The sequence below is a fragment of the Camelus ferus genome, chromosome 20, assembly GCF_009834535.1.
Source record: "Camelus ferus isolate YT-003-E chromosome 20, BCGSAC_Cfer_1.0, whole genome shotgun sequence".
NCBI lineage: Eukaryota > Metazoa > Chordata > Mammalia > Artiodactyla > Camelidae > Camelus > Camelus ferus.
Window position 1 is genome coordinate 18,170,506 of NC_045715.1, and position 18,874 is coordinate 18,189,379.

Consider the following 18,874-nt stretch of genomic DNA (forward strand, 5'->3'; position numbering starts at 1 on the left):
CCCCATTTCACAGTGAAATAATGAGGTCTAGCAAGTTAAAGTGATACTTTTTTTGTTTGAATAGTTTTCATTCATACTGTTTTTTGATAAATCATGCCTCATCTTTAAGGTGCCTTCTAAACATAAAATTCAAATATTTTAAGTATTTATTGAAACTAAGCATGAACCTAAAGCTCTACTAGTCGTATAAAATAGTATAAAACTTGGCTCTACTTTCTTCTGTCTTTTATTCATATCTTTTCTTATTCATTCACTCTCAATAAACTTAGCACCTTTAATGTGTCAACCATGTAATAAGCAGGGTGATGTTATGGAGACGAATGGGTGGGGACTTAGGTGGGCTCCTTTAGATGGCAAAGTTAGGGAGGGCTTTCTGGAGGAAGTGACAGTTTTTCTGAGACTTGAGGACTAAGAAACAGCCTCATGGAAGCTGGTGGAATAGGTGCCAAAAAGCGGGAACATTGTGCACACAAGCCCCAGAGCAGAAATAGACTAACTCTTTAAAGGAACATAAAGCCCTACAGTCAGAGCAAAGACTGAGAATGGGACAGGTAGGAAGCCTAAGTAGAAAGCAGACCATCTGGGGCCTCATATCCAAGTGCTGAGAATCAAACAGGAGCAGAGTCTTACTAGAAACCAAAGTTCAAATGACTGGAGTCGCCCAAGTGTTATTTTTTCATTTCCTCTTCCCAGAAGGATTATTCATTTTTAACAGCATGGAGAATTTAGTTTTCTAGAATTTCCCTTTTCCTGGGTTTGGGGGCTGGGAGTGAGGTGGAGTAGAGTATGGAGAAAAGGGGAACGGCCCCCTGGGACTCTTCTCCTTTTTGGTGTCACTGCTCAGGCCTAGTGTAGCGATCCCAGCCCCCTCAGTAGCTGAGGGCCACAGTGTCTGTGATCCCATCTGCTCTCTTGGCTTTGACTGTGGCTTAGATCAACCCCAAGAGGAGGAGGGGGAAAATTCTGCATCAAGACCTTCTAGTGGAAGGTTTTCAAATTTTTTGGCACCCTGGGTTAAAGAGAGAGACACTTGGTTCATCTTTTACGTCAAATGGGTTGGGAATTACCACCAGTGGTTATTGGGCAATAGTTTCCTTGATGGTTAATCGTGCCTTTTGATCCCTGTGTGGGAGAGACTAGGCTGGGCCAAGGAGGGAGATGGGGGTGGGGAGATTGGAAGTTAGGTCTTCTTGGCACATCCTACCATAATTAGAAGTTTTCCCAACTTTAGGTAAAGCAAAACTTACATATCCCTGGACGCAGGAAGAGCTTGCTTTAATCACATAACCAGTTGCACAGGCCTGACAGGGAATAGTCATGCACATTCCTGCGAGGCCAGTTCACAGGATCCTTTCATTTTCTTCCCAGCCCCGACCATGCTTGGCCCCAAACCAACCCTTTTATACCATAAGGCACAAGGTACATGTATAATTATCCCAGACCTTCCAATTACAGTTACTAAGTAAACTTAGAGGACTCTAGTATCCAGATAGAGGCATAAGTAATCTAACACAGATAAGGTGCATGTACCATTGTCAGTAAATAAGCTAACATTTATATCTGAGCAGTCTCTTGTGAGTATGAATCAAGACACCTGCAGCTTCTTCTTACATCCATCCAACAATCATTGACTGTTGGTCATGAGCCAAGCAATGTGCTAGGCACTGAGGACACTAACAGTGAATAGGATGGGTGGGATGCTTGGAGTAGTGCCAACCTAGGAAACACATCCAAGCTTCGATGTCCATACTTGCTATTGAGGCTTCACTATGTAGGCTTGGTTGAGTGAATCACTGACCATCAAGTGATTGAACTCAGTCTCCAGCCCCTCTCTTCCTGAGTCAAGCTGACATCACAGAGCTCAAAGACCCAACCCCCTATTTACATGATTGGACTTTCTGGCTTGGTGACTCACCATGTGTCCTTTCCTTAGAATAAACTATCAGATGCAGTCCACTGAGAATAACACTCTTAACACTCAGGAAACTCCAAGAGTTTAGGTGATTTTCCAGGAGCCTGGACAAAAACCAGATCTCTTACTACACAGTTTGAGAAAGAACATCAAGGGCAAAGAACTAGGGCGCAAGTGGGTTTGGGATAGTACCAGAACAAAAAGGTCAGAGCAGCCAAAGGATGGTAGGAGAAAGAGTGGGCAGGCCAGAGAAATAGGGAGAGCCAAATCAGGGTGGATGCTTGTGTTTTTTTCTAAGTAGAATGGGAAGCCATTGTATGATTTTAAACAAGGAAGTAACATAATGATCGCCTTTTAAAACAGATTACTCTGAATGCTCTACAGAGAATGAATTCTTCAGGGCAAGAGTAGAAGGAAGATCACTTAGGAAACCATTTCAGTAGATCAGGCAAGAGTCCAGGTTTGGACTTATGGTAATGTTAATGGAGGTGGAGTGAATTGGACAGATTTGGAAATATGTAATTATATGACTATCTATGCTATATACCTTATTCAGATTTTGTGAATTGTTCCAATAATACCCTTTATATTAAGAGAATACCTAAGGTCATGCATTGCTTTCAGTTTTCCTTTCTCTTTAGTCAGAACTAAATAAAGAAATCTTAAGTCTTTCTTTATATTTCACATTACCATTTTTGAAGAGTACTGGCCACTTATTTTGTTGAACGTTCCTCAGTTTGGGTTTGTCTGATGTTTCTTCATGATTTCATTCAGATTATTTGTTTGGGGCAGGAATTACTCAGAAATGATGTTCTTCTCAGGACCTCATATAAAGAGATACATTCTGTTAATTAGCCCCACTACTGGCCATTATAACTTGGGTCACTTGGCTAAGTTGGTGTCTGCCACATGTTCTCCACCATAAAGTTACTGTTTTACCCTTTGCAATTAGTATATTTTTTGTGGGGGGTGGATATTTGAGGTTATGTAAATATCCTGTTACTCCTCAAATTTTCAGCCATGAATTTTGGCATCTGTGGCAGACAGGCTAGTAATCCCCCTAAAAAGTCAATATCCTAAGCCGTTACACTTATGACTGTGGTACATTACATGGCAAAAAGGACTTTGTGGGTGTGACCAAGCTAAGGATGCTGAGCTGGACAGGGCATCCTGGATTATCTAGGTAGACCCAGTGAAACCATAGGGGGCTTTATAAATGAAAAGCAGGAGGGTTAGAGTCAGAGGAGACACAACAACAGAAGTAGAGGTTAGAGATAGAAAGATTGGAAGATACTATGCTACTGGACTTGAAGTTGGAGAAATGCGTAGCCTCTAGAAGCTGGTGTTGGGTACGCTAATCCAAAACATGGCACCTTGGCATATTTAATATCTCAAGATGAAGGAATTTGAGAAAACTACAGAAGAAGGAAGGTCACTGCGACCTCCCCCTTCTCACCTATTTTCCCTGAAAGTAGGAAATAAATATCCCATATGGAATGTACCCTTCCTGTATCAGGCGATAGGGAGACCTCCTTATCACCAGAGAGATGGCTGAATAAACAAACCTCGTTACTTCTTCACCATTTACTACCCTTAACCCAAGCCCCTTCATCTTGTCCATTTTTCCCAAATGTATTGTTCCTTCGCCTAAAATGTAGTAAAGCTTCCTAGCTTCCTGCTGTGGTCATTTCTTTGTGTCTTTACTCTCTTGTGAGGGCTCTCATGTACATGCAGAAATTCAACAAAACTTGCATGCTTTTCTCCTGTCTTTGTCAGTTTAATTTTCATACCCAGCAGGGAACCTCAGAGGGTGGTTTTTTATTTATTTATTTTTATTGAAGTATAGTTGCTATACAATACTATATAAGTTACAGGTGTACAATATAGATATTCACAGGTTTTAAATGTTATACTCCATTTATAGTTATTATAAAATATTGGCTATATTCCCTGTGTTGTACAATATATCTTTGTAGCTTATTTTATACTTAATAGTTTGTTCTTCTTACTCACTTACCACTATATTGCCCCCCTTCCCCACTAGAGAGTTGTGTTTTAATATGATAGCACTGCATTTCTAGGAGCCAGTTTCTACACTGGGTAGTTATTGCTGGTTAACAAATCACCCTAAGACTTACTGGCTTAAAATAACAATTATTTATTATTGTTCGTTTGTTGGGGTGTCAGCTGATTGTGGCTGATCTAGTCCTGGGCCCAGCTGAGCTTTTCTACTTCAAGCTGCAGTAGCTAAGCAGCTCAGCTTCTCATGACAGGACTATGATTGACTGGGGCAACTGTTCCGCTTGTCTCCTATCCTCCTAAGACTAGAGGAATGATCAGATCAGTTTCTTCTTATGACAGTTCCTGGGAGTTTCTCATTGTAAAGAAGGCAAAACTTTACCTCTTGCCATCTTAGGTTTTCAGCTGGGACTCTTTAACAAAAAGGCAGATTAACAAGAAAAAACAAATAGCTTACTAACAGTGCACATCATGTGGGAGAAACCTTAAATGAAGAATAATTCAAAGCAGTGGTTTTAAACTTTGGCTTATATAGCACCTTCAACAGACAACAGTAAATTTGCAAAGAAATGACAGGACAAAGAAAAGTAGTTTTAGGCTTCCAAGGGCAGCAAACTGTGGGAAGGTAACTATATGGTAGGAAACTAATAGAGCAAGGTCTGTTTGCAGATTCCTCTGGTGCCTCTCTGGGCTAACAAATGCTGCTTCTTAAATTGCTTTCAGTTCAAAATAATTTTTATGACAAAGTGTCATGTTTGGGAGTGGCATAATCTGCCACCTTTCATCACCTAAACTTTCTGTGGCATTTTGTTTTACCTCCCTTTCATCTAAGACCGATTCTCTGCTCAGTGGTTGTAACATGCCTCAGACTTCCCCCTTTGGGCAAAATTTTTATTTTGGAAATGAATTGGGGGTTGGGGAAACAGAGAGAGGGGATGAGTTTGATTCCTGGTAAGTTATACTATGTCAGGCTGCTCATCAGGAGTGTCTGCGCCTTGTGGGATTTAAACCTTAGACATGTGCTTGGATCCCATGCCCTTTACGATGACTTCCAGTCAAGAGTCATCCTAATATGATTCTAGATTTTTTAAAGTTGGAGGGGACTTTAAAGGTTATAAAACCCCAAATACCTTTAGATCTGAAGGAAAAAGTAGGCTCTGATTGACAAAGAACAAGCCTGCCAGTGGCTGTGATATTCTTTACTTAAACATTTCACAGACACCAACATCAGATAAGGCCATTCTGTGATTGTAATAGAGACAAAAACAAATCCACTCTGTGATCACGTCAGCACACAGACCAAACACTACCATGCAAACCACAAAAATGACCATACACCTCCCTCTCTCAGCTACTGCAGTAGCTTCTTTACCAATTACAATTTTAGCCCACTCTGTTCCTCCATTTCCTAATAAAAATTGCTGAAATATTCAATCATATAATGGTCCCCTGCTTTCTGATGGCACCCATCCAGAGCAAACTCTTCCTTCTTTAGACCTCCCCCAAATCACCCAACACAAGCCTAAATCCTGTAAGTTCCTCACACTTATTATAAGCACCCTCCCACCTCCCAACCACCCATGGTGAGTGAATCACGCTGCTATAACAAAGACCAACAAATCCAGCTTGGTTCAACAACAGGTGGGCTTTGGCTGGTGGCCTTCGATGTGGTCACAGGCAAGTCAGAAGCCCATTATCAGTCTCTGGTACTCACTCCCATCCACCCCAAATTTGGCCCTAGACTTTCAGTTCCCTGGATACAGCAACATCTCTTAGTATCTCAAGCCAAGAGGAACTTCCTACTGATTTCTCAGAACAAAAATTGTAACAAGAAGTATTCCTTGTTCATAATTTATTGATAATGTTTCCGTAATCAAGTATTCACAGAAGAGAACAGTCACTCCATTGTGTGTTTCATGCACACATTCCATCCTCCTCCCCACATCTTTAACTCAAATCTTAACTGGTTTAGTTCCATTTATTTTCCAAAGAAACTCATAAAAGAGCTTGGAGAATTCTGGGGTTCTCCGCATTGTTCTATAAACAGGAATTTGCATCTCTTATAAAACCTCTCTGTTACTACAGAATGAAAAAAAGTACAGTTGCATATAGGTCAATGGCTTTTCATTTCTCTGGGACTCTGAACTCCTATCTCCCAGGGATTCAAAGCCTCAGGAAACACAAAATGAAAACTACTGACATCATTTCACAGACAAGGATGAAGAGAAGAGAGATGGTGGTAAATTGCCTCAGCATTCTCCTTAGGAGACATACAGATCTCTTGCAATGTAACCATAAAATTAACTAACCCATTTCTCCTTCCCCAAGAAAGTTGAAGGCACACTAATCTGTAGCTGATAATTGGGAAATAAGTTGGTATGGGGGTGGGGTGGGGGGAGGGCATGGTAGGGACTGGAGGCTAGGAGTGGAGACCAGGTGGCAGGCTGAAAAATGTCTTCTCCTGAGGACATCTGACAGTCCCTACCATGGTGTTTCATTTCTTTGGAGAAAAAGAGATGCCTTCTGAACCTCTCACGTTCAATGACTCTGTCTTCTCTCTCTCCCGATCCCTGACTCCCCTCATTCCCACCCTCCTACCCCGTGGTTGCCTGCATACACTTCCTATTGGTGTTCATCTAGAAGAGCCTCAGCCAATGAAGGACTGGACTGGGGATAAATCCTTCTGTTTTCTCATCCCTTGGTGACAATTCTGAACTGAGTAGTTCTCAGTTCCACATAATTCCTCAGAGAGGCCCTAGCAAGATGGATCCCAGGTGCCCACAACAGTAATCCAGGTGTTATCACACTCTTTATGGGTTCTTCCCTGTCTTGGTTCCTTACTTCCCCACCGTGTTTTCTGGGATTTCCTCCCAAATAAATTACTCTCTTCCAAATCTGTGTCTCAGGATCTGCTTCGGGGGGAGGAAGGGAACTCCAACTATGACAAGGTCTGATGAGGGAACATAGAGTGACAGCTATAATAGGAGGAAAACAAGGTGAAGTCAGACCAATAATGAATTCACGGCCTGCTTCTAAAATTCTAAACTCTTTATTTTCATGTTTTCTAGAGCCTGTCCTCCAAAGGGTGAAGTAGTCCTGCTTTGCAGGGCTCTGCCCCACCAGGTAGTAGGAAGAGGGTACAATGGGGTAGATTCCAGGAAGAACTCAGAGTGGTCCACACAACCCTGATCCCTTTCCTGAATCCTCCTATTTCTCCCTTACTCAATCCAACCTCTATTTATTGGCTCCCATAAGTTCCCTGCCTGCCCCTCTTTGTTCCAGGAACTTTCCATTTCAAAAGCATTTCCAAGAATATAACACAGCGATATCACCATTCAACCAGACCTCAGCCTCTTACTCCCTGAGCTTCACATTTAACCTCCCTCCACTCCCACTAACCCTTCTTCTACATAGAAATCCATAAAATCTTCTCCAGGCCTCTTCACTTCCTTTCTACCCACTCTTCACATATGCACACTCTGCTGCATTATAATGCACATAATTTCTTTCTTCCAGGTTTATTGAGATATAATTTATACACAGCACTGTATGAGTTTAAAATGTACAGCATAATAATATGACTTACATGTATCATGAAATGATTACCACAATAAGTTTAGTGAACATCGTCATCTCATATAGATACAAAAAAAAAAAAAAAAAAAAAGAAAACAGGTTTTTTTTCCTTGTGATGGGAACTCTTAGGATTTACTCTTTTAAAAGCTTTCATATATAACATACAGCAATGTTAATTATATTAATCATGTTGTACATTACATCCCTAGTATTTATTTATCTTGTAACTGGAATTTTGTTCCTTTTGACTATCTTCATCCAATTCCCCCTCTCCCCTAATCCCACTTCTGATAACCACAAATCTGATTTCCTTTTCTGAGCTTGTTTATTTGTTTGTTTGTTTTGAAGTGTAACTGACCTACAACACTATTTTAGTCCACGTTGTACAACATATTGATTAAATATTTCTATACATTACAAAGTGATCAGAATTCTGATCCTGTCTAGACCTAAATCAAAATCTGCTTTTTAGTTAGATCCTCCAGTGAAGCATATACTCACCTAAGTGCTGCTCTGGGAGGGATGTGGGTGGGAAGGGGATGTCATAGCACTAATAAATTATCTGGGATGTCTGACTATGGAAACTATACTGAGATGCTGTTAAAGGGATGGGGAAATCTGTGATGGGAACACAGAAAACCAAACAAAGGAAATAAGGTGAATCATTTAACTCCCTCCCTCCCCCATTCCCCCAAAACACAAAAAGGTGTACAGGAAAAGAAGTGTAATCCCATATGATACTTAGGCTCCATAAAAATATTGCCACATAACCATAGTATTGGAAACATTGAACTAAAGTGATATATTTCTATTGTTGATATACAAGAATAGTATTAGTAGTCAGAGTTCCCCAGAGAAACAGGACCAGGAACTGTATCTATATATACAGATATGTAGAAGGAGATTTATTATGAGGAATAAGCTTATGTGATTATGGAGACAAAGAAGTCCCATGATCTGCCCTCTGTAAGCTGGCAGCCCGGGAGAACTGGTGGTGCAGGTTCCAGTCCAAACTCAAAGGCCTGAGAATCAGGGGAGCCAATGATGTAAGGCCAGGTCAGAGTCCAAATGCTGGACCAGAAATGCAAATGTCTGAGCCAGGACATAGGAGTCCCAGCTCAGGCAAAGAGTAAATTCACCATTCCTGCATCTTTTTGTTCTATTCAGGCCCCCAGGTGGATTGGTTGATGCCCACCTGCATTAATGCATCACTCAGTCTACTGATTCAAATGCTCATCTCTTCCGGAAACATTTTCACAGACACACCTAGAACTAATGTTTTACCAGCTACCTGGGCAGCCCTTAGCCCAACCAAGTTGACTTAAAATCAACCATCACAATAATTAAATCATCATTGATCATAGCAGGGCATGGAAAAGTAGTATCTGAAAATGGATACACCAAGAAACAGCAACATAAATACGTTACTGTCTAGAGAAATCTCCAGATAAATACCAGATAAAACAACGAAGTATTTGAAGAGGCTGTTTCTGGAGAATGAGGAATAGTGTGGAAGTAGTACTGGTGCTTTTCTTAAAAGCTCTTTATACTAATGTTTTTTTAAAAGAAACTTCATTATGTGGATTGTTTCGACAGAATAAAAACTAATTTTAAAAAGAGGAAGAGCAAGTGGTTGCCTCAGTAAAATGCTGATGGGCATCAAGTAAGATGAGGCTGAGTGTAATCATTGGACCTAACTAGTTTATAATATTGGAAAATTTGAATCGAGTGTGGCAAATAGGCCGGTGTGGGGGGTAGGGGAGGAGACAAGCCCTGACGGTTTGTCATTAGATTTGCTCTTATACGGAGCACATTTTTCAGCCCAAATGATTTCATGTCTAAGAGGAAGGAGTTTATATTTCTCTTCTCCAGTGGACCTTGGAATAGCAAAAACTTCCTCAGAGCAGCCCCACTCACAAAAGCATCGGGGAGCCATGAGAGGCGGGGGCATCTGGAATCTCTGTTCCCTGATTGAGCGTGGAAAATTCAGAGATCCTGCCAACAACTGTCCAAAACTGTTGGCTTCTGTCAAAATGACTCCTCGATGCCACATGATAGCTCAAGTTCATTTGCTCCCTATTCTCCTGCCCCTTCCTTTTCAGTCTTGCTCCCTTGGGTACAAGTAAAACCTCTTCCCCACCAAAAAAATTCCTATGAGATATTTTGACAATGTAGAGCAAAGGACAGAAGCCTAATCAGAGTAGGGTGGAGGAGAAGAAACTCACTATCTGTGATATTTTTGAAAGTTAAGCATGAACAGGAGCTGAGAATGAGGCAGACTCATTTCAAAATAGGAAAGCCAAGAACTGGTTGATTTGATTTAAGCTGCAGATTCTACTCCTGTCTATAAAGATGTCAGAGAGTATGAACTCAAAGAGCTCAGTTTACAAGAGGAAGAGAGACTTGGAAACAAAAGACAAGAAAAAGCCACATCTGCTTCTCAGAGTAGAATTCAGGTCAGGTTTGTGCCAGCAGAGAGGGACCAGGAAGCTGTCCGTGTCACAGGATAAACCTGGTCCATCCTCCTGGAAAGTCAATTTCACTTGGAGGGGGCAAAGTCTAGCCATTATGAGTGACTTCTACTTTTTAAAAATATCTTCCCTTTTTGATTTTTAGTTTTTACTTTTCCATAGCAATAAGGGGTTTAGCCCCAAACAAGGAATTGCAGGTCTCATGAATTACTTTTAAGGAGGTAGCTTTGGCAGAAAGGCAACACTGAGATCCTGAAAACTGAATCACACACATGCATTCCCAGCCTAGCTTTCATTTTTCAACTCACATAAATAATAACAGAATAGTAACTTCCCCTCTCCTAAGTCCCTAGTATATGACAATCACTTAACATGCTTAATTTTCTGTAATCCTCCCCACACCTTTCCATAGAAGAGGTTATTACCAATCTTCCCAATTTTAGAGATAAAAAGAACTGAGGCCTGGAGAGGTGAATGAACTGGCCCAAAGCCTTATATCTTATTTTAGAAAGGTTTTCTTGAATCTTCTTTCTTTTTTGCTCTGTCCCCTTCTGTTTAGCCAGGGTCATCAAGGTATATCCTGATTTCTGAACCGAAGACCACAAATCCACAGACCCTTCATCCCTCTGGAAAACTGTTTTTTTGTTTTGTTTTGTTTTGTTTTCCAAAGTAAATGCATCAAGGACCCGGAGGCAGGCTTTTGTGAGAGCACTTCCCCCTTCCTTCTCCTGCTGGCCTTTAACTTTCACCCCTGGGGCCAGAACCCGCTTTCTCAGTTGGTAGCAGAGTCTCCTTGTGGCTTTTCCTCCAGCATCAGAGGTGGGTAACTGGGCTCACTCTCACCCCTTGAGAGAGCCAGCAGCCAGGAGAGGACTTTCTCTCCCTCTGGCTCCTTCCCCCTTTACACGAGGCCCTCTGCTCTTCAAGCCCTTTAATTCTCTTCAGCTCCCCTTTCTTGTTCCCTCTCCTCCTGACCTTTCTTCTTTTTCCCTCCAGCTCATGCCCCTGGTCTCCATCTCTGCCTCCATCACTTTTTCTTTATTATCATTGTTAAAAGCAAATACCAAATTATTGTATTTGAAAGCAGAGGGATTTTTAGGGCAGTGCTTCCAAGATTTGTCCATTTATATGCAACCCATTAATGGGTACTATGCCTCCCAATTCCCTTCTCTTAAGTCTCTTTTGAGGGTTTAGGGCCCATTTTGTTGTTTTATACAGACACTGTAGACTAAACTTAGGATGGTAGGTGGGCCCTTGCTGACGACAGCATGGACTCAAAGTCCTCACTGTGATGGGAGGTAAGAAGGAAGGAAGCTTCAAGTGCAAATGACTCCTTCCAAGTTGGAAAGAGGGGCCAGGAGGATGCGGGAGAAGCACTAGACAACACATAGCTACCTCCTATCCCTTCATCTCTCTCCCAGGCTGAAGCTGCTGCCCAGAAAGGCTGGAGATGGCAGGCTTCCCAAACTCCTGTCTCCTCGGGTCTCTGCTCATCTTCATTCTCCTCCAGCTGCCCCAGCTGGATTCCGGTAGGTCTCTCCTTTCTCTCTCTCTCTGGCATGAATGCTAGAAACTTCTCAGTAAATATAAACAATCCCATTTGGTTCTCCTTAGCGACTTCACAAGGGTCCTAAGAGAAATGGGGGGGAGGAGTCTCCGCCCTTCGGAGGGATCCTGGTCTGTATCGGTCCTCGACTCCCACCTCCACATTCTCACTGACACTCCTGGTTTTTTGGCAGCCCCCTTTGAGGTGATTGGACCCCCGGAGCCCATCGTGGTGGTGGTGGGGGAAGATGCCGAGCTGCCCTGTCACCTCTCCCCCAACGCGAGCGCCGAGCGCATGGAGCTGCGGTGGTTCCGGAAGAAGCTCTCGCCCGCGGTGTTCGTGCGGCGCGAAGCGCGCGAGCAGGCGGGGGAGCAGATGGCCGAGTACCGGGGGAGAGCGACGCTGGTGGACCACGACATCACCGCGGGGCGCGTCGCTGTGAGGATACATGAGGTCAAGGCCTCTGACGACGGGGAGTACCGATGCTTTTTCAGGCAGGACGAAAACTACGAAGAGGCCGTCGTGCTTCTGAAGGTGGCGGGTGAGTACGCCGATTCTGACTTTCTCCCGTGACTCCTTGCGGTATGTATTTTCCTCTGAATCTGTTACTTTGGAAACCACCAGATTCACCCCCCAAATCCCTTTCAGGTTGGAAGGGGCGGGCAGGCCTAGAGAAGGAGATGAGTAGGAAGGGGGTTTGAGTTGAGGGTGGAGAAGGAGCAGCGAATTACATTTCTGAGTGAAGTTTTATTTCAAAGAGTTCCTGCCTTGTCTTCTCAATTGTAGGATAAGCATTTCCCCATGTTATTAATTAAATAAATGTAAGATGTAACGGCTGATGAACATTTCCTTCTATTAGTACATCATAATTGGCTTAAGCAAAGCCTAGAGTTGAACATTTAAGTTGTGTCTATTTTTCACCATTACATTAAGGCCTTGGTGACAACCCCACTGCATACTTTGAGTCTCAGTGTAGATCAGTAGCCAAGGACTGATTTCCTAGGTTCATAGGACTTGGCTACTTTTTAAAGGATCTATCCAGGAAAGATTTTGCTTTTGTTTCCTTTTTTTTTTTTTTTTTTTTTTTTTTTTTTGCTTCAAGCCAAAATTCAGAATGAAACGATAAGAAAAATGGTAAGCACTCAAGGGGATTTTTTTGGGGAGGAGGTAACCAAGTTTATTTATCTATTCTTAATAGCAGTGCTGGGGATTGAACCCAGGACCTCGTTTATGTTAGGCACACACTTCCACTGAGCTATACCCTCCCAGCTAAGCATTCAGGAGGAAAGGATGCTTTGAGTTATGACTTTCCCACTTCCTAGTGAGTGGCTTCAAGCCAATTTCTTTCTGAGCTATATTCTTGCTGGGAAACTAGGGAAGCACCTATCAAACAACTTGCAAGAATGAAATACAATGAGACAATGTATGAGAAACTGCTTTGTCAATTCTAAAGGCATTAGATACTTATAAGGTATTATTACTGTGTCTCACACTGCCCTACAATGTATGATATACAAGTAAATTGTTTTTCATGTATATATTCAAATAAAGATAAAGTTTGAAAAATACCTGGGTGAAATCCGGGTCCCTGCCTCACAACAGGATGCCCCGTGTGGCAGCATCATAGATAACAGGGAAGTATCTTAAAGGGTGGCTATAAAACCCTAGAGATTGGATATCATGAAACTGTTGTTACCTTTTATGAGTGATAGACACCTATGAGAATCTGCTGAAGGTGGCAGCCCTTTTCATGAAAAGAATACACATTCTCACATGTATACACAATTTGGCATATGAATTTAAACCAATAGTTATGGAGATTTGTTTAAAGAGCTCTTTTCTGCAGCTTGGTGGTTTTCTGTACTTTGTGGAATTGTAAGAAAATAATTAGGCTGAACAGAAAGGAAAAACAGCTTCATGTTGTTAATGTTAGAATGTAATTGTGTAGGGGGAAGGTGAAGTTGAAACCATTTAAGAAACTTTCTGAATTGGTATCACAGGTAAAGGAAACTTGTCAGCTACAATCTCAGTGCAGAGAACCTCCAATACCCCTTCTCCTCAAGGATATTCCTTCTCTGTTCATCTTTAAATGCTCAGTCTTAGTTCTTTTCCTACCTGAAGTCTTTTCATAATACTTCCAACTGCAGAGTTCTTGCCCATCTCTGGAGCTCCTAGCCTAGACTTATTAACCCACCCCTAAGCCATCTGTCTTGCTGTTCCTGCTGATGGGACCAGCACCCCATGTCTGCCCATCAAATTCCTGCCCACATTTCAAACACTAAATCCCAACATGCATCCCTCTCTGATAAGATGTATGAAATTCCCTTTATTGATACCTCAGTTTCCTTGTGTAATAAAATATGGAGATGAGTGCCTCTCATTCCCAGTCCCCTTGGGCTTCTCTTTCTCAAACTGTGTAGTCCTATGGTTATAAGGATCCCAGAAGGGTGTCCACTAAGGGAGTAAAGCCAACTTCTTTCTCCATAGCCTTGGGCTCTGATCCTCACATCAGTATGGAAGTTCAAGAGAGTGGAGAGATCAGGCTGGAGTGTACCTCAGTGGGCTGGTACCCAGATCCCCAGGTGCAGTGGAGAACTCCCAAGGGAGAGGTGTTTCCATCCATGTCAGAGTCCAGGAAACCTGACGAAGAAAGCCTGTTCACAGTGGCAGCTTCGGTGATCATCAGGGACCCCTCCATGAAGAATGTGTCCTGCTGTATCCGGAACCTCCTTCTCAACCAGGAGAAGGAAGTAGAGATTTCCATACCAGGTCAGTGAAACCAGTGCTGGGTTCCTTTTGGACACAGTTTCAGGGCCACATCACATGGGACACCTACCCAGCTGGAACCTCATGGCAGAGTTGTCTACTTTCCTCACCTTAAGCTTTCCCCACCTCAACTCCTGCCCGCTGAGCTCCACCAACTTCACTAGAAAAGTGGAGATTCTGAAGGCATACATTCTACCTAGATCTCATAGAAATTCCAGGTTTTCCATCTTAGGAGATGTATCTTAGATAGAGACACTCTGTCTCTGAGAGTCTTCCTGACGCAGAGCCTTCTCTCCTTGAGTAAACAGGAAGACTTCAGTAGTTCTCCTGTTTCCACCTTTGCCCTCCACCTCCCCATCCCATGCTGTAGCTCTGTCTAAGTTTCTGGGGTCCTTACGAAAGCAAATTTTCTCCTAATTCCCCCCTCCACCCCACTACCTCTGGTTCAGGCAGACATCTCTTCTTATTCTTTAGTCATTGAGTCCCATTCTGTTGCACAGAGGTGAAATTTCCCCTTCCTTGTTTACTTCCCTCATCCCCTTGGCTCCCATCCTGCCTTGATAGCTAAGAAAAATTTCCTTAACAACATGAATTGATCCATTATATTGTTTATTTCACATATCCTGTCCCCAAATGACTCTTGTTCATCTTCATTCCTTTCTCTTTCTCTGCTCTCTCTTAACTAAGATCAAAATTTTCCTGAAGCATTCAGAGTGGCATTGGAGGGACTCTTTTTGCCATGAGAGAAATGGGAGCAGTCCAGGTCATTCTCTCTTCCAGCCCTCTTTGGAATCAGGAGAGGAGCTGGACTTGCTCAGAGTTTTTCAACAAATGTCCTTCTTGGGGATTTTGTTTTAGCTCCCTCCTTCCCAAGGCTCACTTCCTGGATGGTTGCTGCGGCTGTCATTTTGATGGTCCTAGGACTTTTTACAATTGGGTCCATATTTTTCACTTGGAGGCTATACAAGGAAAGATCCAGACAGAGGAAGGATGAATTCAGCTCTAAAGGTAAGTCATAGAATCCCAGTCAACTTGTCAGAAGTGCTTCTGAGAGGAGTTGGATCTAAGTCCTTTAGTATGATTGCCAATGGGAAGATAATTGATCTAAAATTCTAAGTCATAGGAGATTATAAGGCTCCTGAAGTCAGTGGTACCCAATATGAAAAAGAACAGAGGTTTCAGGTACAAGACAAGTCAAAACCAACTCAAATTGAGATAATAGACCTGACGTTTATTCACTACTCAGTCTCAGACTTTATCCTTACTTTTAACTTGGTTTCCCAGTAATGGTTAAAGATCTGATCCCAAGCCAGTAGGAACTTCCTGCCCAGTTCTTAGAAAATAAAGCATAATCCTTATTCTCCGTTTATTGATAATGTTTGAATAATCAGGTAGTCATGAATCAAACAGTTATTCCTTTGTGTGCTTCTCACACCTGTTTTTTCCCCTCCCTTAGAAGGTCACTGAGGTATTTTTTTGTTTGTTTTCCAGAGAAACTCCTGGAAGAGCTCAGTAAGTTCTATGTTCTTGTTATGGTTTCATCCACAGAGTTTTCACTCTCTTCATATAAAACATGTCAATAACTCTCTCTCTCTCTCTTTCTCTGTTTCATTGCAGAATGGAAAAAGGCTACATTGCATGCAGGTCAGTGTCTCTGAATATCTCAAGGGCTCGGAGGCTCTACCCAGCAGGGATCCAAAGTCCTACAATACTTGGAAATAAAAACAATAACACATTTTAGTAATGAGGACTAGAGACAGCTGAGCAGGCCAAACAGCTCCCTTCCTGAAGAGACATGTCAATGGCTAGAATAGTTCTCTAATTCTTTGGAGAAGAAAGAATAGTTCTTTCAACCACCAACACTCACTGATGTTCAGACTCACTTTCTCTCTGTCTCTAGTTGATGTGACTCTGGATCCAGATACCGCCCACCCTCACCTCTTTCTGTACGACGATTCAAAATCTGTCCGACTGGAGGATTCACGTCAGAAACTGCCTGAGACACCAGACAGATTTGACTCCTGGCCTTGCGTGTTGGGTCGTGAAGTCTTCACATCAGGGAGACATTACTGGGAGGTGGAGGTGGGAGACAGGACTGACTGGGCGATCGGGGTGTGTAGGGAGAACGTGATGAAGAAAGGGTTTGACCCCATGACCCCCGAGAATGGGTTCTGGGCTGTGGAGTTGTATGGAAATGGATACTGGGCTCTCACCCCACTCCGGACCCCTCTCCCGCTGGCGGGACCCCCTCGCCAGGTTGGGATCTTCCTAGACTATGAGTCAGGGGACATCTCCTTCTACAACATGACTGACGGATCCCACATCTATACTTTCTCCAATGCCTCTTTCTCTGGCCCCCTCCGGCCCTTCTTCTGCTTGTGGTCCTGTGGTAAAAAGCCCCTGACCATCTGCCCAATCACTGTTGAGCTTGAAGGAGTCACAGTAGTTGCTGATGCCAAGGACCTTTCTAAGGAGATTCCACTGTCCCCAATGGCGGGGGACTCTGCCTCTGGGGAGACTGGCACCCTCCGTTCTAAACTAATCCCTCCCCAGCCCAGTCAAGGGGTATCCTAAGGAATATCGCAGCTCAGCTGTTTCCCTTTGCTCTTACCTTTCTCCTCCATCAACCCCTGAGACTTCACCTGCCAGCTTTCCCCAGCCCCCATTCCTTCCTGTTGGGTAGGGAGTAGTTAGTCTTGAGAAGGTTGTGCTGCCACTGATAGAGAGTGTGGGGTGTAGGACCTTCCTAATCTGTTTCTGTACCAATATTCAGGGAGTGGGGAGGTGACTCAAACTGCATCTCGTGTTCTCCTCTCCCTTGACGCCAAATCCTATAGGGAGGGACTTGAAACTGAGGGATCAAGATGGGGTTAGGCTGCTGGCATAGGGTTGTGACAGAAACATCTTGGTGTCCATAGTAAGGATATGTAGAGGAACAGATTTTAGGCAAGCAGAAAACCCAAAGGGTCCCAGGAAGGGAAGATCAGAGGCTAAAATCCCCTAAAGGAACTTGGAGACAATGTGATAATAGAGGAAAGTAAGGTGAACTCAGGCCCGTGATGAACATCTGGCTTAGCCATAGAGCTTTAGGGCTTGTATCTCAAATTTTCTAAGTCATGTCCTACAGGGTAGGATCTGAGCAATTGGGAAGGGGAGTAAAGAAGATGATGAAATGAGCAGGGCTAGGGGGCCAGACAGAATGTGTGATAGAGGAGAGAATTTTAAATAAAATTCAAAGGCGGTGTTTGCCTCGGACCTGCTTCCCTCTCTGCACCACCCCCCATCCCCATTTCTCCCTTGCCTGGGGCTCGTTCCAGCCTCACTTTGTCAACTCCACAAGTTTCCCAGTTCTCTTCTTCCTTTTGATCTAGAATCTCTCCATTTCAGCGGCATTTCCAAGACTCATCTTTCAGTGATGGCACCACTTTATCAGCCATTGTCTCAGCCTCATGCTCTCTCAATCCTTCTCCCAACATTTGGTTTAAGCCCCCTCAACCACACCTTTAATTAGCTTCAACCACCATCCATTTCCACACCAGGCCACCCTTCACCCTCTCCCCACCCAGCTTTCCTACGTGCTACTTCTCCTCAGGGTCCCCTGACGGCTGCGTCACTGTGCTCAGCACAGCTAGATTGCTTGCACCTATTTGGATTTGCACCCTTCTGTATACGTGTGTCTCGTCTTGCTAAGGACTGCACATTTACCCAGGCTCCCACTTCCCATTTCCACTGTGTTTTTCCGGTTTCCAGGATAGCGTTCGCCCATGGTCTTAACCTAATAAATGTCATTCTATTGTTAAAAGCAGCATCTGCCCCTTCCTTTCTTTATCCAGACAAGTGGAACTGAAACAAAAACAGAGGAAGGAAGCCTGCAAGGGAAAGCAGTGTGGTTCTGTGTATCCAAGACCCATCCTAAGCTAGACCTGATGGCAGTGGGCCACCAGGGCAGGCAGCACAGGGGGCTGTTGTCCCTGGAGGGTCCTGCTGCTTAAGAAAAGGCCACAGTGCCAATGGCCATCGGCCCTCAGCCTCTGTTTGTGTGGTGACTCCATTTCTACTACTAATGAGGTAATTGACTCTTGGTATATTTGAGTGAAGCCAGCCACCTCTTCAAATTTTAACAGTCCTTTTCCAAGAGGAGGAAATGTTTAAGAAATTTTACTAGTAGTGTCTTGTAGTTGGAAAAACAAACTTGGGTCGTCTTTGGAAAACACTGTTCTAGAGGAAAGGTCCTTTGGAGTCTTACTTGAAGGCCCTCATAGTTCGGTGAGATGCCCAGTTTCCTTTATGTTGCTCCAAGCAAGGATCAGGATTAGTCCCCCTCACAGAGCTGACCTTAATGCAAATCAGCCAGCTCTGCTGCCCAAAGGGACAGAATGGGAGTCTCCAAAGGTTCACCAAGTGGTGGGAAATCACCTCCTCTGTATGTCTCCCGCTGAGAAATCATCACAATCAGAGCTCAACTCACTAAACAACAAGAACTCCGAATTCTACATCATGTTCCTACTAACATGGAATGGAAGTAATCCATTACTGCACCACATTATATTTCTCATGATTCAGCTAAAAACCAACTTTGTAAGT

At 43.3% G+C, this 18,874-nt stretch overlaps 1 protein-coding gene across 2 annotated transcripts; it reads left to right on the forward strand.

Moving 5' to 3' along the window:
* The first annotated feature begins 10,758 nt into the window (after nucleotides 1-10,758).
* Nucleotides 10,759-18,059, forward strand: BTN1A1 (butyrophilin subfamily 1 member A1). 2 transcript variants are annotated; one of them, XM_032463362.1, is made up of 8 exons: nucleotides 10,759-10,797; nucleotides 11,400-11,507; nucleotides 11,718-12,065; nucleotides 14,012-14,293; nucleotides 15,149-15,298; nucleotides 15,782-15,802; nucleotides 15,908-15,934; nucleotides 16,191-18,059. In XM_032463362.1, exons 2-8 carry the CDS (start codon nucleotides 11,429-11,431, stop codon nucleotides 16,862-16,864), a joined length of 1,581 nt encoding a protein of 526 aa, XP_032319253.1. In that variant the 5' UTR covers nucleotides 10,759-10,797; nucleotides 11,400-11,428; the 3' UTR covers nucleotides 16,865-18,059. The 2 variants fall into 2 exon arrangements, with proteins under 2 accessions (XP_032319253.1, XP_006182224.1); XM_006182162.2 differs by lacking the exon at nucleotides 10,759-10,797 and having other exon boundaries at nucleotides 11,169-11,507.
* The last annotated feature ends 815 nt before the right edge of the window (nucleotides 18,060-18,874 follow it).

Excerpts from the sequence above, each read along its gene's own strand:
- BTN1A1 (XM_032463362.1), top strand. The coding sequence starts at position 11,429 with ATGGCAGGCTTCCCAAACTCCTGTCTCCTCGGGTCTCTGCTCATCTTC. Across the intron at positions 15,299-15,781 it reads GGATGAATTCAGCTCTAAAG|AGAAACTCCTGGAAGAGCTC; the intron begins GTAAGTCATAGA and ends TTTGTTTTCCAG. Across the intron at positions 15,935-16,190 it reads AAAGGCTACATTGCATGCAG|TTGATGTGACTCTGGATCCA; the intron begins GTCAGTGTCTCT and ends CTCTGTCTCTAG.